Consider the following 17,828-nt stretch of genomic DNA (forward strand, 5'->3'; position numbering starts at 1 on the left):
CCTTATATGCATTGCAAATCATTTAATTTAAAAGAAAAGAACTGGAATAACAAAATACAGTAAATGAAAGTAAACAAATAAATCATCAGGTTTAGGTAGACACCAAATAAGGAGGTACTACCACCTGGGAAGATATTGGAAACAGTTCTGTTGTCTAATGTTCCTGGGTGGGCTAATCCCCATTAAAGAATAATAATAAAATTAAAGCTTTAATTTTATGGGACCTTGTTCTTAACCCGGGGACCTTTTCTACAGTATATCTTGGTACACTATCAGTCAAGTGGCCACACTTTAATTCCATTCTCAAGAGTAGAACAGGTACAAATCGTCTTAAGCCTGCTACATCAAGTGCATATGGTAGCACCAAGTAACACTTCATGGAAGCTAATACCTTCAGATAGCACATTACACCAGGAAACTGGAGTGGAACAGATGAAGCATAGTACACCAGGTAATTAAAAATATTGTATTGCTCTAATGAGTAGGGCATGTAACTCCTCTCTGAGTAAGATGATGCATATTTTTTGCCCGACTACACCCAACTATGAACGAGATATCTATAATGCTCTAAGTATATATCTCCCTCATTGGTAGGAATAAGGAAGGAAATTGTAATGGACTCATTCACTTGGTTTCCTACAGGATACCTCAAAAATTTGATTAATATAGAACTGGTCCTAAAACACTAATGTATATTTATGTAGTACCTTGTCAAATTTTGATCATCCTCATCTAGGATTGAGGCTCAATCAAAATAGTTGGGTTTTGTTTTTGCCGATTTAACCAATAGGTAAATTAAAGTCCTGTTAAATAATATCTGGGTGAAATTACAGTACAAATAATATATTTATTTTTTCTTAAATAATGAATGAACATTCCACGTAAACAAAATGTATTTTGCTTTTTATCCAAAACAGTTATCTAACCATTTATTTCTATTTGTAACATTCTCCAAGTATTAGGAGACAAGTAGTGTAAGTTTAGAAAATGGTGTACAGTACACGTATGTATCAAGTTTTAAGGAAAACGAGTGGTGTGAAGAGAGAATCTGCTTTAAGTGAGAGCAAATCTATGTTAAAGATACATAATGATGCCATGGTTTTATTCAGTTGAATATGGCTAAGAGGGTAGTACGCTTGGTAAACAATACAGATTACAAATGGAAGTGAATTAAGTGCCATTTACAAATGTATGATTAAATAATACAAAATGTGTAAGAAATGAATCTGGAAGTGTGTTTACTAAGGATATAGTTAACCAGGAATGTGAATTGCAAAGAAATGGTGTAATACACACCAGCTTGACTGGAGAAAGTGATGTTTCAGTTATTGTATCTCGGAATGGATGTGTCGGCTGGTGGAACATGGGTGACAAATTGAATCGGGATAAAAATAAAATTATTAAAAGGTGCATTAGAAACTGTATGGAGAGAAGACTGTCAAAATTGGGAAGTTGGGGATTCATTTTGGAATTATACAATCAATCAACATGTAGGATATAACATGAAGAAACATATTAATTTAACAGAACAGTAACAATGAGCTTGAGAGTTATATTTGGGCAGAATAAGGAGAAAGTAGAAAATGTAAATATGAAATATTCACATCAGACAGATGTGAACACTTAGATGCGTCATAGCAGATGAAAGGTTAAACATTTCACGGTCTTGGTCACTAGGGGGCCTGTCCAAATACTGTACTTGCGCTACACTCCGTCTAGGTCACCAGTGGTGTTCTCAAGATAAAAAATAGTTTTATTATAAAAACTACTATGGACACTTGGGATGAAGTACAGGTTGTAGCATGAAGACCCACGGTAAGCGTATCATAACTGGCACCATCTATGTCTGCTCGCAGGATAAATTTGTCAAATTAGTCTGGTCAAGACCTCGAGCGAGGAGGGTTGCTATCGTGCATGGATAATTAAACCTAATCACACTTCGTCTGCTGTGTTACATGCGAGTACTGTACTATTGTTGACTGTATATAATGCAGATAATTCTTGGAACATTTCCTAGTGTAGTAATTATGACAATTCAAATTTTAGCCCTATTATCATGACTCGCTATTCACCATCATCTGTATCAAGTGCTGAAGAGCAGCAAAGAAACTGAGTGCTTTAGCTAGCAATAGTGATGGGGACTAGATAACAGTATTAGATTCTGTGGAAAATTTAGCATAGGATCAAGTTCTATAAACATTTAATATACTTTTATATAGATAATGTCTAGTGTGGGAGATAAATGTTCCATGGTTCTTTCCAGCTGATGGGATTTCAGCTCACCACATACATTTTTTTTATTTTTAAATAAAATATTACAAAACTGATTATTTTTAAACATGATAATTGACTCAGAATTTACTAAATGTTTTTTTTGAGGGGGTCACCTTTTATTTTCTAAAATCCATTACTGTACAGCCTTATTATTTACCTTAAGAGATTTTATGTTACCATAGTAAAACCGATTCCGATTTTTTTTTAGCTATAATTCATTTTAGAAAAATGGTGTTTTATGTACGGTAATCAAAATGTAAGTTGATTGAAAAATTAATGATGGATTTAATAATACCATAGTAAAACCGATTCCGATTTTTTTTTTTTGCTATAATTCATTTTAGAAAAATGGTGTTTTATGTAATCAAAATGTAAGTTCACTGAAAAATTAATGATGGATTTGATCTTATACTCACCAAAACATACTTGTTTTTCTTTTCTTTTTTTATTGCTCATGTGGTTCATTATATGATTTTATTTATATAGACATTGCTGTAATACCATAAATGTCAGTGTGCAGTCGGAAAAACTGCTTCAGTGAAAAAGAAAAAGATTGCTGGCTGGCCAACATCCCTGATTCGAGCCAACCATGATGAAGGGGGGGGGGGTTCGGGTAGTGACAACTAGGACCATGAGTGCTGTATTAATATGGGGTACAGCATGGATATCCTGAGAGAATGAAAAAGGTATAAATCAAGAAGTGGTTGGTAGGAGGGTGAAAAATTACAAGGATTAAAAGGAACAAGGGAGATGGGCATCCAAGAAGCAGCATGACACAGTAGTTTATGATGATGTCAGAGTAAGTAAGATCAGGTGGCTCAAAGACGTCTAGTCTATTACTGTTTTTCCTTCTGGCCTCTACATTAAAGTAGGAAAAGCTTTTAAGTGAAGAAATTCATACAACCTACCTATAAAATGACAGAGCTGGCTTATATTTAATCAAATGTAATGTAAGAGTCAACAGTATGAAGCCATCCATTAATAACCTATATTTCAAACTTGTAAATGCCTATCACACTATTTATGAAATGAAAGAAATTGCAAGCTGCTATGTAATAGAAAACCATTAACACCAATGCTCTTGCCCACCTCATACCTTGGCTTTTGGATTTTTAACGTAGAGCCTTTGGTAAGACTTTTCATACCCTTGCATGACTCAATTGGCAAGACATTTACACGAAACTGACGACAAGTAGTGACAACCTGGCAACGTAATACAATAGTTATTTCATGATGATGCTTCAAATTTTACACATTTTCCCATTATGCTTCAGAAAACAGCATTACAATACTGTAATATATTATCGAGCAAGCTTGGCCCTGGAGTCGGGAATTTTCTGAATTATTACAGTATATACCATAGTAGTGTAATTAAAATGATAAAGCCTACACAATGGTGCTCTTGATACCTAATAATACAATAGCCACATTTTTGTCACCTTCAGAACCAGCCGCTGTACGTCTCACTTTTATACCCTGTCAGATTTACCTCAACTCTGTTGATCATACAATGATATTTTCATGAGAAACAAAAAAAAACAGTCTAAACACACTTCCCCTCTGTGTATTTCTGGTAATTTTCCCTAAGCCTCTGATTCACACTCCAATATTGAGACATCACACATGAAAGAATCGGAAAGATCCTTGTTTTTAAAACAAATTTATAATTACAGTACAGTATATGGTACTGAAAGGCTGAAAAATATTCACAGAACACGGTGAAAAGCAAAGTTGGCCCAAATTCAATATACAGTATATAACCTTTAGTATAAAGAAAGACAAAATTAAAGAACAAGTGATTAAACATACAAGACCACTAATTTGCTGTTTCACATGCATCTATCCATTCATTGTAAACATCAACAGGTTCAGAGAGATAATTGATGGTACACTGGAAGTCCTCCAAACAGACTCGACATGAAACTCTGCCAGCATTCCGCGGTTTATCCCTGAAAAATAAAGTAAATTAAAATAAGGAAAAACTAAGTTTATGTTTTATTCCCAAATATTTCAAACAAAATACAGACCCCCAGTGACATCAAACCTGATACCAATTCATGCGGCTCGTGCAGTTCTTGTAAGGACTGAATTGTAAATTTATTGTTGAACAGTATTACATATTCCAGACTTAACATCTCTCTCACATACAAACTTCATTATATCCTTGCGACTCCCTCTTGGTCTTCCTCTTTTGTTAAATTTATCGAAACCTTTCCAACAATTTTCTAACCTCTTCTTTCTCACCCATTCAGTATCCCACGTCACTTCATTTTTCAGCTACTCCAGTTGCGTTTGCATTTTATCTTCCCCTTCATACTCATTCCACTCTTGATCTACATGTTAAGCTATGAACCTACCTATCATAGGTCATTCTGTGCATTGCATGTCAATTATCACAACTACAGGTACAGTACATGCATACACAAATATCAGCAATTAGGAAGTAACATCATAGAAAAACAATATCGTTTTTGCCTTTTCAGGCAAATCCAATCCATCTCAATGGAGTTGCCACATTTCACAAAATGCACCAATGACTGTACATTCCAGGTATCTTAACTAGACTTATTCATGAAGAGCACCTCTAACTCTATAAAGAATAAAACATCCTTTATGATTCAGATAAGTGAATACTGAACGTACTGTACTTACATTTTAACCTCACATGACTTCTCGTGATTACAGAATGGGCAATTGAATTGAATATCTAAAGGTTCAATATTCTTCCTCTTTGGTGGTGGCTTTCTCTTTGACTTGCGACGACCCATGATGTCCTGATGACCCTAATGGAAACCTGGAGAAAAAAAAATAGTAAATTTTAAATCATTGTGGTGATGAATAAAAAATTTGTTTTAACTACTTGTTACTTAACACTAGTTTTAAGATCTGCTTTTCTTCAAAGATACAGTACCAATAAGCAACTAAATTAAACACTGTAAATCATGTATCGCAGATTTGCCAGTACTGTAAGTTACTACAAAACCCTAGTGTTATAATTTTTTGTTCTATCTCCCTATATAAATATCAATATAGAATTCCATGCTTGGTTACTACAGAATATTAATCAGATGAATCCTCATGGTGATCAACGCCCTTGATAAATATGTGGTAACCTGAAATGTCATACAAAGAATACCAAGCTTTCTCGGCTATCCTTAGTCAAGTTGCCTTACTGATTACTATTGTCGTGAGACATGACCACCACTTAAGCGGCTAGCTAATACATCGGTGGCGAAGAGGATAATAATAAAAGTACAAAGTAAAAGTTACCTACACTGTCTCGGCACACAGGAAACTGTACTGTATACATACCCCCACAGCCAACGTGCACCACATACCTATACTGTATTGTCTATATTCATGCTGCACTGCATAACTATATATTTTACAAACATGTTTATCCAAATATAAACCTATATGACAACTAAAATGAATAAACATTATCATTAGTATTAATGACGATGCAATTATAACTTTGGATACATTGTACGGCTTTAGGAAAAATCTTTTACGTCAACTGTTCTCAAATCAATTGTTGTGTGACAATTTATTTGGCTGAAACTGCTGCAAATAAGAGTATTAAACTAACAAACCTTCAACTCTTCACTAGCCTCAAGCTCCACCTTAACCTCAGGAGCTTGTAAACAATATCCCTCAGTCTCTCAATACTATTTCTTCATTATTGTATTCTATTATTACTAAATGTAATAAATCAAATAAATCTTTACTAATTTTATAAAAAAAGTCGTTAAATATTATATATTAGTTATAAATAATACATATTATGAGATTTAATTTGAAATCTTTAATTTATGATTTACGTTTTATCTATAATATAATGCGGAGGTAGACCTGGCGGAGAGCTGGAGTTCGCGTCTCTGAAACACAAAACCAACATAATAAAAGCGAGTTATTATTCATACTTTGAAATACAAATTCTAACTGATGTATCCAATATTATGTTTTTTATTAAATTTTTACCTTTCTATGGTTGCAATAAAATCTAAAAACACACTTAAAACAATCTTGAATGTACATCAGAGATATTTAAGATTGCTTCTATTACTGTATTACCACAATGAAAACAAAGACCAAGATAAAAAAAACTTCAGAGTAGATACAATGCAAAAAGTTTTTCATCGTCCGGATTCAAATAGCCTGTGGAGTTTAACGCAATTGACAAACTCGCGCTACCCCTGTAACTGCTAAACAACCCGATGAGGCCTTTCTCTTGGTCATTTATTATCTTCTATGATTTGAAATCTATATTACTATCTAACTCGGTGTTTTTAGTTCGAAAAAAAATAGGTGGGGTCGTTAGGAGAGGTTCTTTATCACAATTTGGTATACTGTACATTGGAACACTCACATTTGAGTTTTCTATTATTGCATCTGTCATTGACCACGATCTAAATAGTGGTCCCTACATCCTCGCTCTTGAGTTTAATGCTAATGATAACATGTTGGAGATAACATGTGGTGTCAACAATACATGTGACGTAATAAGTAATGAGCCGCTGGTGACGCAGGGTGCAGCACCGTCCTGTATCAGTGTTTTATCATCTAATCTACGGTGCGGCGAATTACTAACCAAGTACCACCCCATTTACACGAATAATCAGCCATGTCTAGCAGGAGTTATCATCATCTCTTCAAAATTTTGCTCGTTGGGGACGCAGGGGTCGGCAAATGCGATTTGTTGGCTAAATTTGAGGAAGATAAACGCCAAGAGGAGCCGTTCGTATCGACAATCGGTAAGTGTTTCAGTATGAAACTTTTCTCTGGGAAGTAAACAGCTCTCTGCATGTTTGTTTCCCTGTACGTTATATATCTAACTCTTCATTATATACAACTTTATATATCCTTGGTTTACACAATTGCAGAATATTGGTGAAATGGGAAACTAGCTAAAAACAGTATACAATAATTAATTTTCCTGAGGTGTGAATGTAGGAGGGAATGAGAGGCATTTTCAGTGATATATGCTACTCCATGCAGTCTAATCTTTATTTCAGGGTACATGGGACATATTTGTTATATATTTTTTCTTCCATATTGTAAACATCAGAATATACTGTACGTTGGTCGGGTTTTCAGCAGCTTGTCTAAACACGATTTTTATAAATTTTCTTCGAGAAACATAAAACGTGCTGTGAAATTCACAACTGAGTCATTAAGTATGTACAATCAAAGATAAAACTCGTGTAGTGGTTTAGTCCGAAGATTAAATATAACTCGTGAAACATTACGAGAGCCCTACCGCAAGGCATATGTTTTCACCAAATTTCACGACACGACTTTTGTCTTTCATTTACTGTACAGTACGCTTCATATCCCTTTTCCCGTCAGCTGGAGGTCTTCTCTGTTTTCCCGCCGTGTGTTTCTTATCAGTGGCGTCTAGCCCGCACCCGCTCATATCTGTCTTGCTCGTATTATACATTAGGTTCCGGTTACCCTTGATGCTATAAAATAACAGTCTTTATCGAAGTGGGAAGTTTTTCCTAGTAAAGCGTCAACCTACACTCAGGTTAAAGAAACCACAAGTTCGGAAAATTACCAGAGCTTTTTTATGGTGAGATTTGCTAACTCTTCGAAGAATGTTGTGACGACACCAGGCTTGATAAAAACTTTAGCCTCAAGTCTCTGTTTTCACTGATATTTCGTAATAAGCTTAATTTGATCCTGTTGACAGGTATACCCTTCAGGGTACGCGATGTTCGAGTAGGAGGAAAGACGGTGAGACTACAACTATGGAACGCCGTCTGGGACGACCTCACCACCTTTACGTCCTCCAATACCTCCTCTGCCACCACCACAGACGCAACCAGGACCGCCAAGGGCGTCCTTCTAGTATATGATGTCACCCACGAGACCAGCTTCGAGAACACCAGACGGTGGTAATAGTCTCTCTCTGGTTCACTTTTTCATACCCACCTCTTTTCTCTGACATACACCCTGTACCTGTTTCTAATCGCCTTGTAGTTGTCCTGTGCCACTCTTAAAATTCATATACTCCATTGGCATTTGCCATGTCTAGAAATTTACCCTCTTGAGTATCTGAGTAAATGAATTTTCTCACTTTGATCTTTCTGACCATATTCAAAATGTGCGGTCTTCATTCTATTATTAAATATAACATTCGACGCATGATGTGTTCATACTTTTGATTACTAGTTTAATGTCACACCTGATTAGGTTTACCATCTGTTCATGTTAGTTCTGGTTAATCCAAGGTATATAATGACCTGATATGACTCAGATACATGATGTTGACCCAAGATACTGTCTTCCTGACCTGACATGTTGTTCACAGAGATATGTTTTGTCTTAATTTTTCATGTTGATCCGAAAGGACCCAATGCATATAGTGTTTATATGAACTTATCCAATGTAAACACGGTGATGACCTGATCCTATAACCAGAATACGTGTTGTTGACCTGAACTGATCCACCGTAAATGGTGTTAAGCTAAACTGACCTAGTGTACTGAATGTGGTGTTGATCTAACGTGACCCAGTGTGCGTGGTGTTGACCTACAGGCTCCGGAAGGTGCGGGATGAGGGTGGCCTGGGCGAGGTGGTGATAATGTTACTGGGAACCAATGCTCACTACCGCGGGGACGACAGACAGGTATAGTGCTGCATGTCCTTCTCACTACCTCCATCATCTGCATCATATATAACCCCCACTAACCTAATATATATATATATATATATATATATATATATATATATATATATATATATATATATATATATATATATATATATATATATATATATATATATATACATTATAAGCTTATGGAAGTGATGTTACTAGTAAAATTTAATGATTTGTTTCCAGTATTTTTCCCCTATGTGGTACAGGTGACATGGCAGCGTGGGAAGGAACTGGGAGATGAGGCTGGTGTGAAATTTCTGGAGGTGTCTGCTGTTACGGGCACCAACATGGAGCAAGCACTGCTTACCATAACGAAGGCCATCCTAGCTAAGGTCGGGCATATCAACGAGTGACCTCTTTTCAAGGCTCGGATTTTTATTTTTTATCTCTGGTAGTCTTTGTTCACACTTTCAGTGTTATTATGGCCGTCATCTTTGTTAAATACGCCTTCCCTTCACCAGCTATGAGGAAAACGTAACCTACGAACTTCTGGGAATCTGGTCAAATGCTCAAATACACTTTTGGCTGATATAAAACACGTTTACGTGCTCACAGGAGGTCTTGTTATATAAATGCTATTTCACTACTGCAGGATGCCAGTGTCGTCTCCGGCTCTCAATCACGCGGGTCATCTTGCTCCCTTCAGTGACCCTCGTCCGTGGCCAAGTCGCTGTGACTTGCACCTTGACTTACCCGTCCAGCGACCATGACCTGCTTCACCTGCTCGTCCATTGCCCTTATAATGACCACTCCGCCCAGTCAGGTGCATTATTCGTCATGATAATACAGTAATAGTAATAATGAAAACACTTGACAATTAGTTTATTGCAGAGTGACAGTTTTTTATTGCAAATTTTACACTATTTTTAAAAGGACAGTGCAGGAGCTTCTACACACCAATACAATCTAATATACTGTAGGACTAGGCATGTGTCTGTCTGTCTGTCTGTCTGTCTGTTCTGGGCAGCCGAAACGGCACAATCGTTTTTCATCAAACTTGGTGGAAAAATCACAAAAAAAATCGTAGAGTGGAACAAACCTGGTCCCATGTCGATGGTTTCTTTAGGAAGGCATTAATTAACCATTTTATTTACGATGGAATACGATGCAAGTCTACGGACTTGGCGCACCCTAATTAACCATGCAAGTCTACGGACTTGGCGCACCCTCATTCGCTGTACGCTGTCACGAGCGTTCAAACTTTCACAAGGACACGAAGGGCCCGCGATCACTTGTAATTACTATTGCCCAGTGGATCCGCAATACAAAGAGAGAAATCTCTTATTTCATAAAATTTTTCCCCTAACATAGAAACTAAAACTTAGTGAACGATGCTTAAATGTCCTGGCCGTCGAAGCATATAATTATATTAAAATGGCAGCAACAGCCGACCATTAAGGCAGCAGTAAATGTTGACGTCACAGCTAACCAACAAGGTGTGGCGTAACCACCTTTAACCAGTGAGTCAACAACAGTACAGTACATCAACATCGAGCACTAAGTCAACAGTGGAATAAGCGGAGGAAGGTGTAGAAACAATTGTTTATTGAACAGTAGATAAGATACAACATAATGGCGTGACGACATGCCTTACCCCGCCCCCCACACCACAGATTACACACCTCTGCCTCATTCCCGTCATATTTATATCATCATTAATGATAAAATTGATAACAATGGCGATCACTATTTACTGAGGTCGGCAACTCGGACAGAGGAGGTGACCCAATCTCCTGCCAAGAGGACAGGGATGTGCCCAGGGAAACGGGGTACCTGCCTCCTCTTTTATTTCACTTCCTTTATGAACTTGCTTATATCACTTTTTGAAGTCTGAATGAAGTTACAGTGTCAAAAATAAAGTGAACTGGCTGAGCCTCGCATCTTAACTTCGTGGGTGTCCCTGCCCCTGAAGACTGGCGTATTATCTTGTTAAAGCATACTAAACAGTATATCGATTTACACTAAAATTCATTTTAGAAGATAGGGTGGTAATGAATTATATATAAGTTCGAAAGTATAAACTGACTATATATGCGTTATAGGGATATTTGTGAGTCTGCGACGCAGTGATGATTTTTTTTTTAAATACCAATGATGTGTACACAATTATGAGCAATCATGTAAATGAAACATATACCTTTACGCATGGATACCATCATTACAAGTACGAGCCTAACTTTACGAATTTTTATTTAACCTTACTGAAGTAAGATTTGGTCGTGTTGAGATAGGGAAGCTCGTTTTATAGGTACTGTAATAAAATGGGTTTTACCATTATAAAGTTTTTGTTTGTATGGAGTGTTCACAAATACTTATCCCCATATCGCAAGAATCCGTTTTATTTCTTTCTGGCTAACCCTGGATGATTTTATTCAACCGAGAGAAACCCCTCATGCCCCATAATTATTGTACTCTACAGTTTTATGTTTGATCTTTCCAATTCTTAGGCTCAGTGACGGTTTGTCAAAAAAGGAATCTGTTGACTCGATGGAGGAATTTACTTCTCCCAAAGAAAATATACAGTCTCAGGGAAATTTGATCATACGCAGTGATGTTAGCTTTAATAAATGTGTAAATGTATTTATTTATTTATTTTGTAACGAACGGTGATTCAATACATTAAATGGTTTTCGAATACTGTACCTTATTGGAGCAGGTTCGGATACATTCAGGAGCCAGTAGTACCAGTACATGCCCAGTACTTGCCAACAGTGCGTAACAGAGACGTGACCGACCGCCCAAGCGGCTAACGAGCCCGTCAGTGGCGAAGAGGACAAAAAAAAAAGTAGTGTTTTGTCCATCTCTAAATGGGTCGGTGGAAGCCATCACTCGGCTTCTCATCCGCCCGACAGCAAGTTTAAGTCTGCCTTCAAGGAGTGATTCATTTATTGTTAGTTCAATGATTTATACCAAGTTGGTAGATAATAATCAAGACGCTTTGTAGCGTACGTTAAAAAGCATACGGGACATTTTGTCATTGAATTTCTTTCTTGATAGAGTTGTATGGATATTTCAACTACAATTGTCCCAATTTATTATGCAAATTACATAAATACGAACTACTGTAGTTTCAAAATAGACTGTTATTGTGTGAATCAAAATTGCTAGGTCTGTTCTTTAAAGGACAATCTGTCCTTTTAGAGACTTGCTTGTCCTATATAAGTGGTTCCCAAACTGGGGGTCCTCACCTATTCTCTCCTCCTAAAATTCACTTCAATCCTCCCTTTATTCTTCCCCTGTACCTCCTTCCCCCCTGTCACTCGCCATTGATTGATTGGGGGGCGTGAGGTGGGTACAGGGGAGGCGTGAAGCCATCTGCCAAAATTTGTTATTTTTTGCTCAAAAAGAATATAATGAAAAAACTGTTTCAGGGTTCCAGGAGTTAACTCTCTCTGTTTGAATCTCCCACACATCCGGGCAAAACCAAAGTATAGCAGTCACCCCTATCCGTTTTCTATCATTTCATCTCTTTTTTTCCTTACGCGTCTTGTACACGTCATGGATACCATACTGACTCTCACACTACTCACACAACACTACCAGCCACCGATCCTCCCTCATCATCAGTTACTGTATGGTAAGATTTATCTCAAACTGTGTGTTTTAGTCTGGATTTCTTCTCTTTGATGATTTGTTAATTAATTTTGCTTATAACCATGGTGTGATGTAGATTTTACATACAAAAATATAAGGGGGGGGGGACTTCGCAAAAGGGGGCGTCATGTTAAAAACATTGGGAACCACTGTCCTATATTGTTGTAATTAAAACGGACAGCCCAAAAATGACCTTTTGTGTCCTTTTTTTTAGCTTCCTTCTACTTATAAAGCTTAATCTAACACAAAGCATAATACTTTACTCAGTAATATCCTGCTGTCCCTCTCATTTTTGTATCGCCTCTTTGTGACGACCTGTACTGAATCCACACGTTCAACACACGTTCATGCACCCCCCTGCGCTCCTCTCGGTTCCAGACCCCCATAAAATATCATGGTGTAAAGGTGTGGAACAATTTACCCCCACCCATCCGAGCAATGACTACGCTCCCCTCCTTTATCGGAAATTATCATGTAAATAGATAAGAAATTACCATTGCAATAAATACATTTGCCAACTAGGCATAATCCTGACAGCTCTGTCCTCTTGCTCAACCTTTAATACTGTACAACCTATGCTGTACTGCTTCCCCATTATATTTATGTTTTTCAATTCCACTGTAATTTATGTATTTATTGTACTTATAATAAAAAATATAAATAAATAAATGAATATTTAAGTGATAATCGTGGTAACATTATGAGATGTTTTTATTACCACCATGCTATGTGTACTATCCCAGGTGATACTAAATGTTACATAATACTTCCTTGAGATAAATGTATAGTATATATCAGGTGCCTACAGAAGAGCTCAGGTTCTCAACTGGCTCAGCCATGTTAATATTGTTATTATTATCATCCACTCTGTATTTGTGTTTTTCTGGCTAATTAAGCTGTTACAATTCAATTCAAATTCAATGCACTCTCTCCTCTCCCCAAAAGATGAGCGCCGTTCATTACACGCGTCGTATGGGTCAGATTTGCCAGTACCCTGTTCAGTTCTGGTCAGTGGTTTTCAATTACAAAAATGCTGCTGCGGAAGTGTTACAAAGAGCTAGCTACCGTTCCTCTGAACTCTTATTGTATTCCTTTGAGTACCGCATTTATTGAACGAGTGTTTTCGCATGTAACGAATGTGAAGTCCAAGGCAAGAAACAAGTTAAGCCCAGATTATTTAGAGGCCATTTTACAAGTGAGAACACACTTGCACAATAAGGACAGCTGTTACCAGAAATTTGAAGTTACTGAAAAAAATGCTAGCACTCTTCACAAGTCAAAGGTACAGCAAGCAAAAAAACAAAAATTCGACCAAGAGGAAGGTAGCCAGCAACCTAGTATTTCCAGTTCAACCTGCACTATTACCGCAAGTGATGGAGAAAGGGAGACAACTTTCGATGAAATTTTGTCTATTGAATTTTAAAATTTCAGGTGAGTTACATTTTGACTGTAAAACCTATGCAACCAAGAATAACATATGGTTTCTCTTTTTCATTAATTCCACAAACTTTGCTGGTAATTGTCCTCTTTTTTCCTTAAATGTCCTTTTTTTTACGGAGAGGTTGTCCTGTTTTGGACTTAGGGAGGAGCATCTGCCAACCCCAGGACCATTTGTGTTAGCCCACTACTGCTGGTGCCGCGGCATATGAACGCGTGTTCTATCACCAAGGGGTTCCCGCTGAATTCTCAAGAGCCTCATCGGTTCTAATATTCCAAATTTTACGGTAAATAGTGTTTAAATGATAAATTTTATATGTATTATTTGTTCTAGGTAAGTATGTTATTTGTTTTTATAAGAAGAAAGTACAGTACATAGAAAGTATTTAATATATAAGATTGGCAACAATGTTGATGTTTACATTGGTGAACACATGATGAGACTAGACGGAGGTCTACCATATTTCCTCCTTTAATGCGCAGTTCCTGGATGACGACAGTATCTACTAAAACAAGACTCCAGTATTTCGTAGCATAACATTTATTTAAGGTAAATTAGTACAACGTTTACTCATACTATATTGAATGGAATGGCGGTTTTACTTGACAATGATGCTGATTGACAATAAGAGGGGCCTGTTGATATTTGTCCGGTAGTCGGTTAGGTAAATTTTGGAGTAATTTCCGAGAGCAACACTACCACCAAGAGGAGTTATAATTGATTTCGTTCCTTCTTCCCCCGTGTTTTTGCTGGTCTATCTTTCTGCCTCATTTACACACAATTGCAGGGCTCAATCGTTCCAACGAATTACCCAAAAGTACCCAAATGTACCCAAAAGCATATTAAATCAGGGTAAAATGTTAACGAATATATGTTTTACATCAATAAAACCTGATTAATAATGTTTTCATTGAAATGTAGTCAAAATAATGAAATAATAAACAGCGAAAAATGCTGAATTCCAAATAGTCACCAATCCAAAATGGAGATATAATTACTGATGTTTCTGTTACTTTGGGGTATTTAACATAGCCGTAGGATTTACTTTTCGTTAGGTTAGGGAAGTGCATCACGATGGATCTGAGTTATCTCCCTTGTTCATGAACTCTTTGGAATTTAGCGTTCGCCAATACTGAAAGTTTTTCGCCGTTTATTATTTTATCTTACAAATTATTTTTACAAAATTACACTTAAAATATTATTAGACATGTTTTGTGTATGTATAACAGATATTCATTAAGATTTTACCCTGATTTAATATACTTTTGGGTACTTTTAAGTACATTTGGGTACTTTTGGGTAATTTCAATGACCAGTGTGAATATGGGCGTGGTAGAAGTTGCTAAGTTTTATGAGAAAGACGGTCAAGCTATCCAATTCCTACATAATCACGATGTTCTCCCTACGTCTGTTCAGTGCCTTAGCCTGTATGGTTAGAAGGCTTAAGGGTACATGCTTTGGCAGCTGATCTTCCATCCACATCACAAGTAATTTTTTCATCTCATGAAGAGGACCTTGTCTTTTTTTCGTTATTATTGTTCCCTTTATAGGTGCTGATCCTTTCACTACCTCACGAATTCGTTCCTTGCCCTCCAAAATTGTTGATATCATCGAGTGAGAGAACCCTAGGTCTCGTGAAATGGTTGCTACCGTTTTTCCATTTTTATATTGCATTATTATTTTAATTTTTATCTCAAAATTAATTGACTGTCTCTTTTTCTTCTGAGCACCACCAGAACTCTCACTTTTACGCTTGCCAGTCATTTTAAAGGAAATTAGAAACAAATATTTTGTCAGTACACAGCGCGATCACTAACACCAACGACGGCCAAACACCAACTAAGCAGGCTACGGCGTGAATGCTGTACACCACGAGGCGGCCGAGCCCATGCCACGCCGTCGTACGGGACGGAAACGTTTCGGTACTAGAAAATACATACGTAATTTGAAAAAAAATTATACGACCTTGGATAGTTTCTCACGAACTTAGCAAGTGTACAGTATCATAGTTATAGAAGCATAATTTTATGAGTTTTCGTACAGTGGCTTTCAAATTTTTATATATGTAATATTTATGGAGAAATTTTCGGGAACAAAATACTGTACAGTACAGTACTGTACATAAAAAAAAGGTCACCAATATCTCTATAGATACCCTTTTCGATTTTTTTGTATCCATGAGGTTTATTGTATTAAATTTTAGTGCATTGTATAGCTTGTAATGTTAGGAAGAGAAGAGTGGTCTTAAATATACCGTAGCATTTATGGTTATCTCAGCACGTTTGCCTTGCAAGCGAGCGGACCCGGGTTCGATCCCCGGGCAGGGTGAAACTATGGGCAAGTTTCTTTACTCCATTCGCCTCTGTCTACCCAGCAGTAATTGGGAACCTGTATGTTAATTGATTTGCAGATTGTATTCCGGGGTAATGGTTAGCCAGTGCAGTTGGCGAGTTGTCTGGTTTTCTCAGACTATTCCTTGACACTGGGTCAAGCAACTCGTTAACTCAGGGTGTGGCTGTTGTGGTGGTGACAGCTTCTACGCCTTAAACAAATTCACACCTAGGTGGTCCTTGGGCTGGCCATCCTTGTTACAAGATGGACAACCATTACATATACAGTAATAAATTTTTGAAGTTGCTGGGTGGGCATTTTTCCAAGAGTTATGCTCTTAGCCACTCTACATTATTTATGTATGTTATGTGTATACTCATATTGTATGAATTATGCATATATTCAGTTACATACATAAATATTCAAAAATAAATTTAGAAAGACAGTACTTTATATACAGCTCTTCCCCAACTTACGACCTACTCGACTTGCGACCATCCGCGCTTAAGATCTGCCTCATTCGTACAAAAATTTGGTCAAATTACGTATTTTTGAGTCCCAAAGTCAGTACACAGACAAAATTTTCTTTTGTAATTCACTTTAAAATGGCTGGCAAGCTTAAAAGTGAGAGTTTTGTGGTGCTGAGAAGAAAAAGAGATGTTCATTTTAGATTTTCTATGTATTATTTAAGCATTTCCGACTTACGATCATTTTGACTTACAACCTGGATGTCGGTCCCTAACCCCATCGTAAGTCGGGGAGGAGCTGTACATATAAACATACTGTATAGGTTATATATATGATCTATTTATGGTGGCGGTGGTGGTAGGGACAAGCGTGCTTGTCATTCTTGTTGTGTTTTCCTAATTATGTTTCCTTGCCACCATCACTTTTACTATAACTGCTTCATAATCCTTTGAAGTAGGAAGCAGTTTCCTCGTCTCCCAGATATTTCCCATGATAATGAACCGTGTGAGGCATGTTCCATTATTGCTTGAATGAATTTAAAAATCCTTGTATTTTTTCTGTAAATTTAACAAAAATGCATTACAGACACTTGAAATTACTTGAAAAACTATTTCACTATAAAACATCACTGTATTCCAAACGTGTAATGGGAGGGTTTGAGAAGAGTTAAAGGGACACAGATGTAACCTACCAGCCTGGCTGACAGGAGAAGACTTATCTCCACCCACGTGGTGATACTTTCTGGAAACTTGCGTCACCGATACAGTTAGTGCTACCCAATAATATGACGCAATTCATGTCATGGTGCTCATGAGGGTTAATAATCTAAAAGACCTAATAAAAAGTCATTAACATCGATTTGTGAAAAGGCTGCTGAAAGGCTTTATGTGGCAAGGACTGTTGTATGGGTCAGATGTGTGGGCACTTTCAGCAGACACCAGAAAGAGGTTGGAGGCCTTTGAAATATGATGTTATAGGAAAATGCTAAGAATAAGCTACAAATGAAGTACATTACTAAGATTAGCAAAAACTTAAGAGAAATACTCAAAATGTACAGAA

At 37.0% G+C, this 17,828-nt stretch overlaps 3 protein-coding genes across 5 annotated transcripts in view; 2 read left to right on the forward strand and 1 right to left on the reverse strand.

Moving 5' to 3' along the window:
• Positions 1-806: 806 nt before the first annotated feature.
• On the reverse strand, positions 807-5,068 carry LOC121878050 (transcription elongation factor 1 homolog). Its single transcript, XM_042384013.1, has 2 exons — positions 4,927-5,068; positions 807-4,223 (listed from the first exon to the last, which is right to left on the reverse strand). The coding sequence occupies exons 1-2, from the start codon at positions 5,040-5,042 to the stop codon at positions 4,091-4,093; spliced, it is 249 nt and encodes an 82-aa protein (XP_042239947.1). The 5' UTR covers positions 5,043-5,068; the 3' UTR covers positions 807-4,090.
• A 1,749-nt stretch (positions 5,069-6,817) lies between these two features.
• LOC121878210 (ras-related protein Rab-8B-like) lies at positions 6,818-9,939 on the forward strand. Its single transcript, XM_042384291.1, has 5 exons — positions 6,818-7,028; positions 7,967-8,171; positions 8,815-8,905; positions 9,145-9,270; positions 9,531-9,939. The coding sequence occupies exons 1-5, from the start codon at positions 6,899-6,901 to the stop codon at positions 9,585-9,587; spliced, it is 609 nt and encodes a 202-aa protein (XP_042240225.1). The 5' UTR covers positions 6,818-6,898; the 3' UTR covers positions 9,588-9,939.
• Positions 9,940-10,099: 160 nt separating this feature from the next.
• Positions 10,100-17,828, forward strand: part of LOC121878207 — a 31,028-nt gene continuing 23,299 nt past the window's right edge. Inside the window, exon 1 of one of the 3 annotated variants that reach the window (XM_042384289.1) lies at positions 10,100-12,515. The gene's annotated coding sequence lies outside the window, so the exon portion shown is untranslated. Of the gene's footprint in view, positions 12,516-14,147; positions 14,257-14,371; positions 14,520-17,828 lie in introns of those variants that run through there. The other 2 variants (XM_042384287.1, XM_042384286.1) reach the window with 2 other exon arrangements.

This window comes from Homarus americanus, unplaced genomic scaffold (genome assembly GCF_018991925.1).
Source record: "Homarus americanus isolate GMGI-L3 unplaced genomic scaffold, GMGI_Hamer_2.0 scaffold45562, whole genome shotgun sequence".
Classification (NCBI taxonomy): domain Eukaryota; kingdom Metazoa; phylum Arthropoda; class Malacostraca; order Decapoda; family Nephropidae; genus Homarus; species Homarus americanus.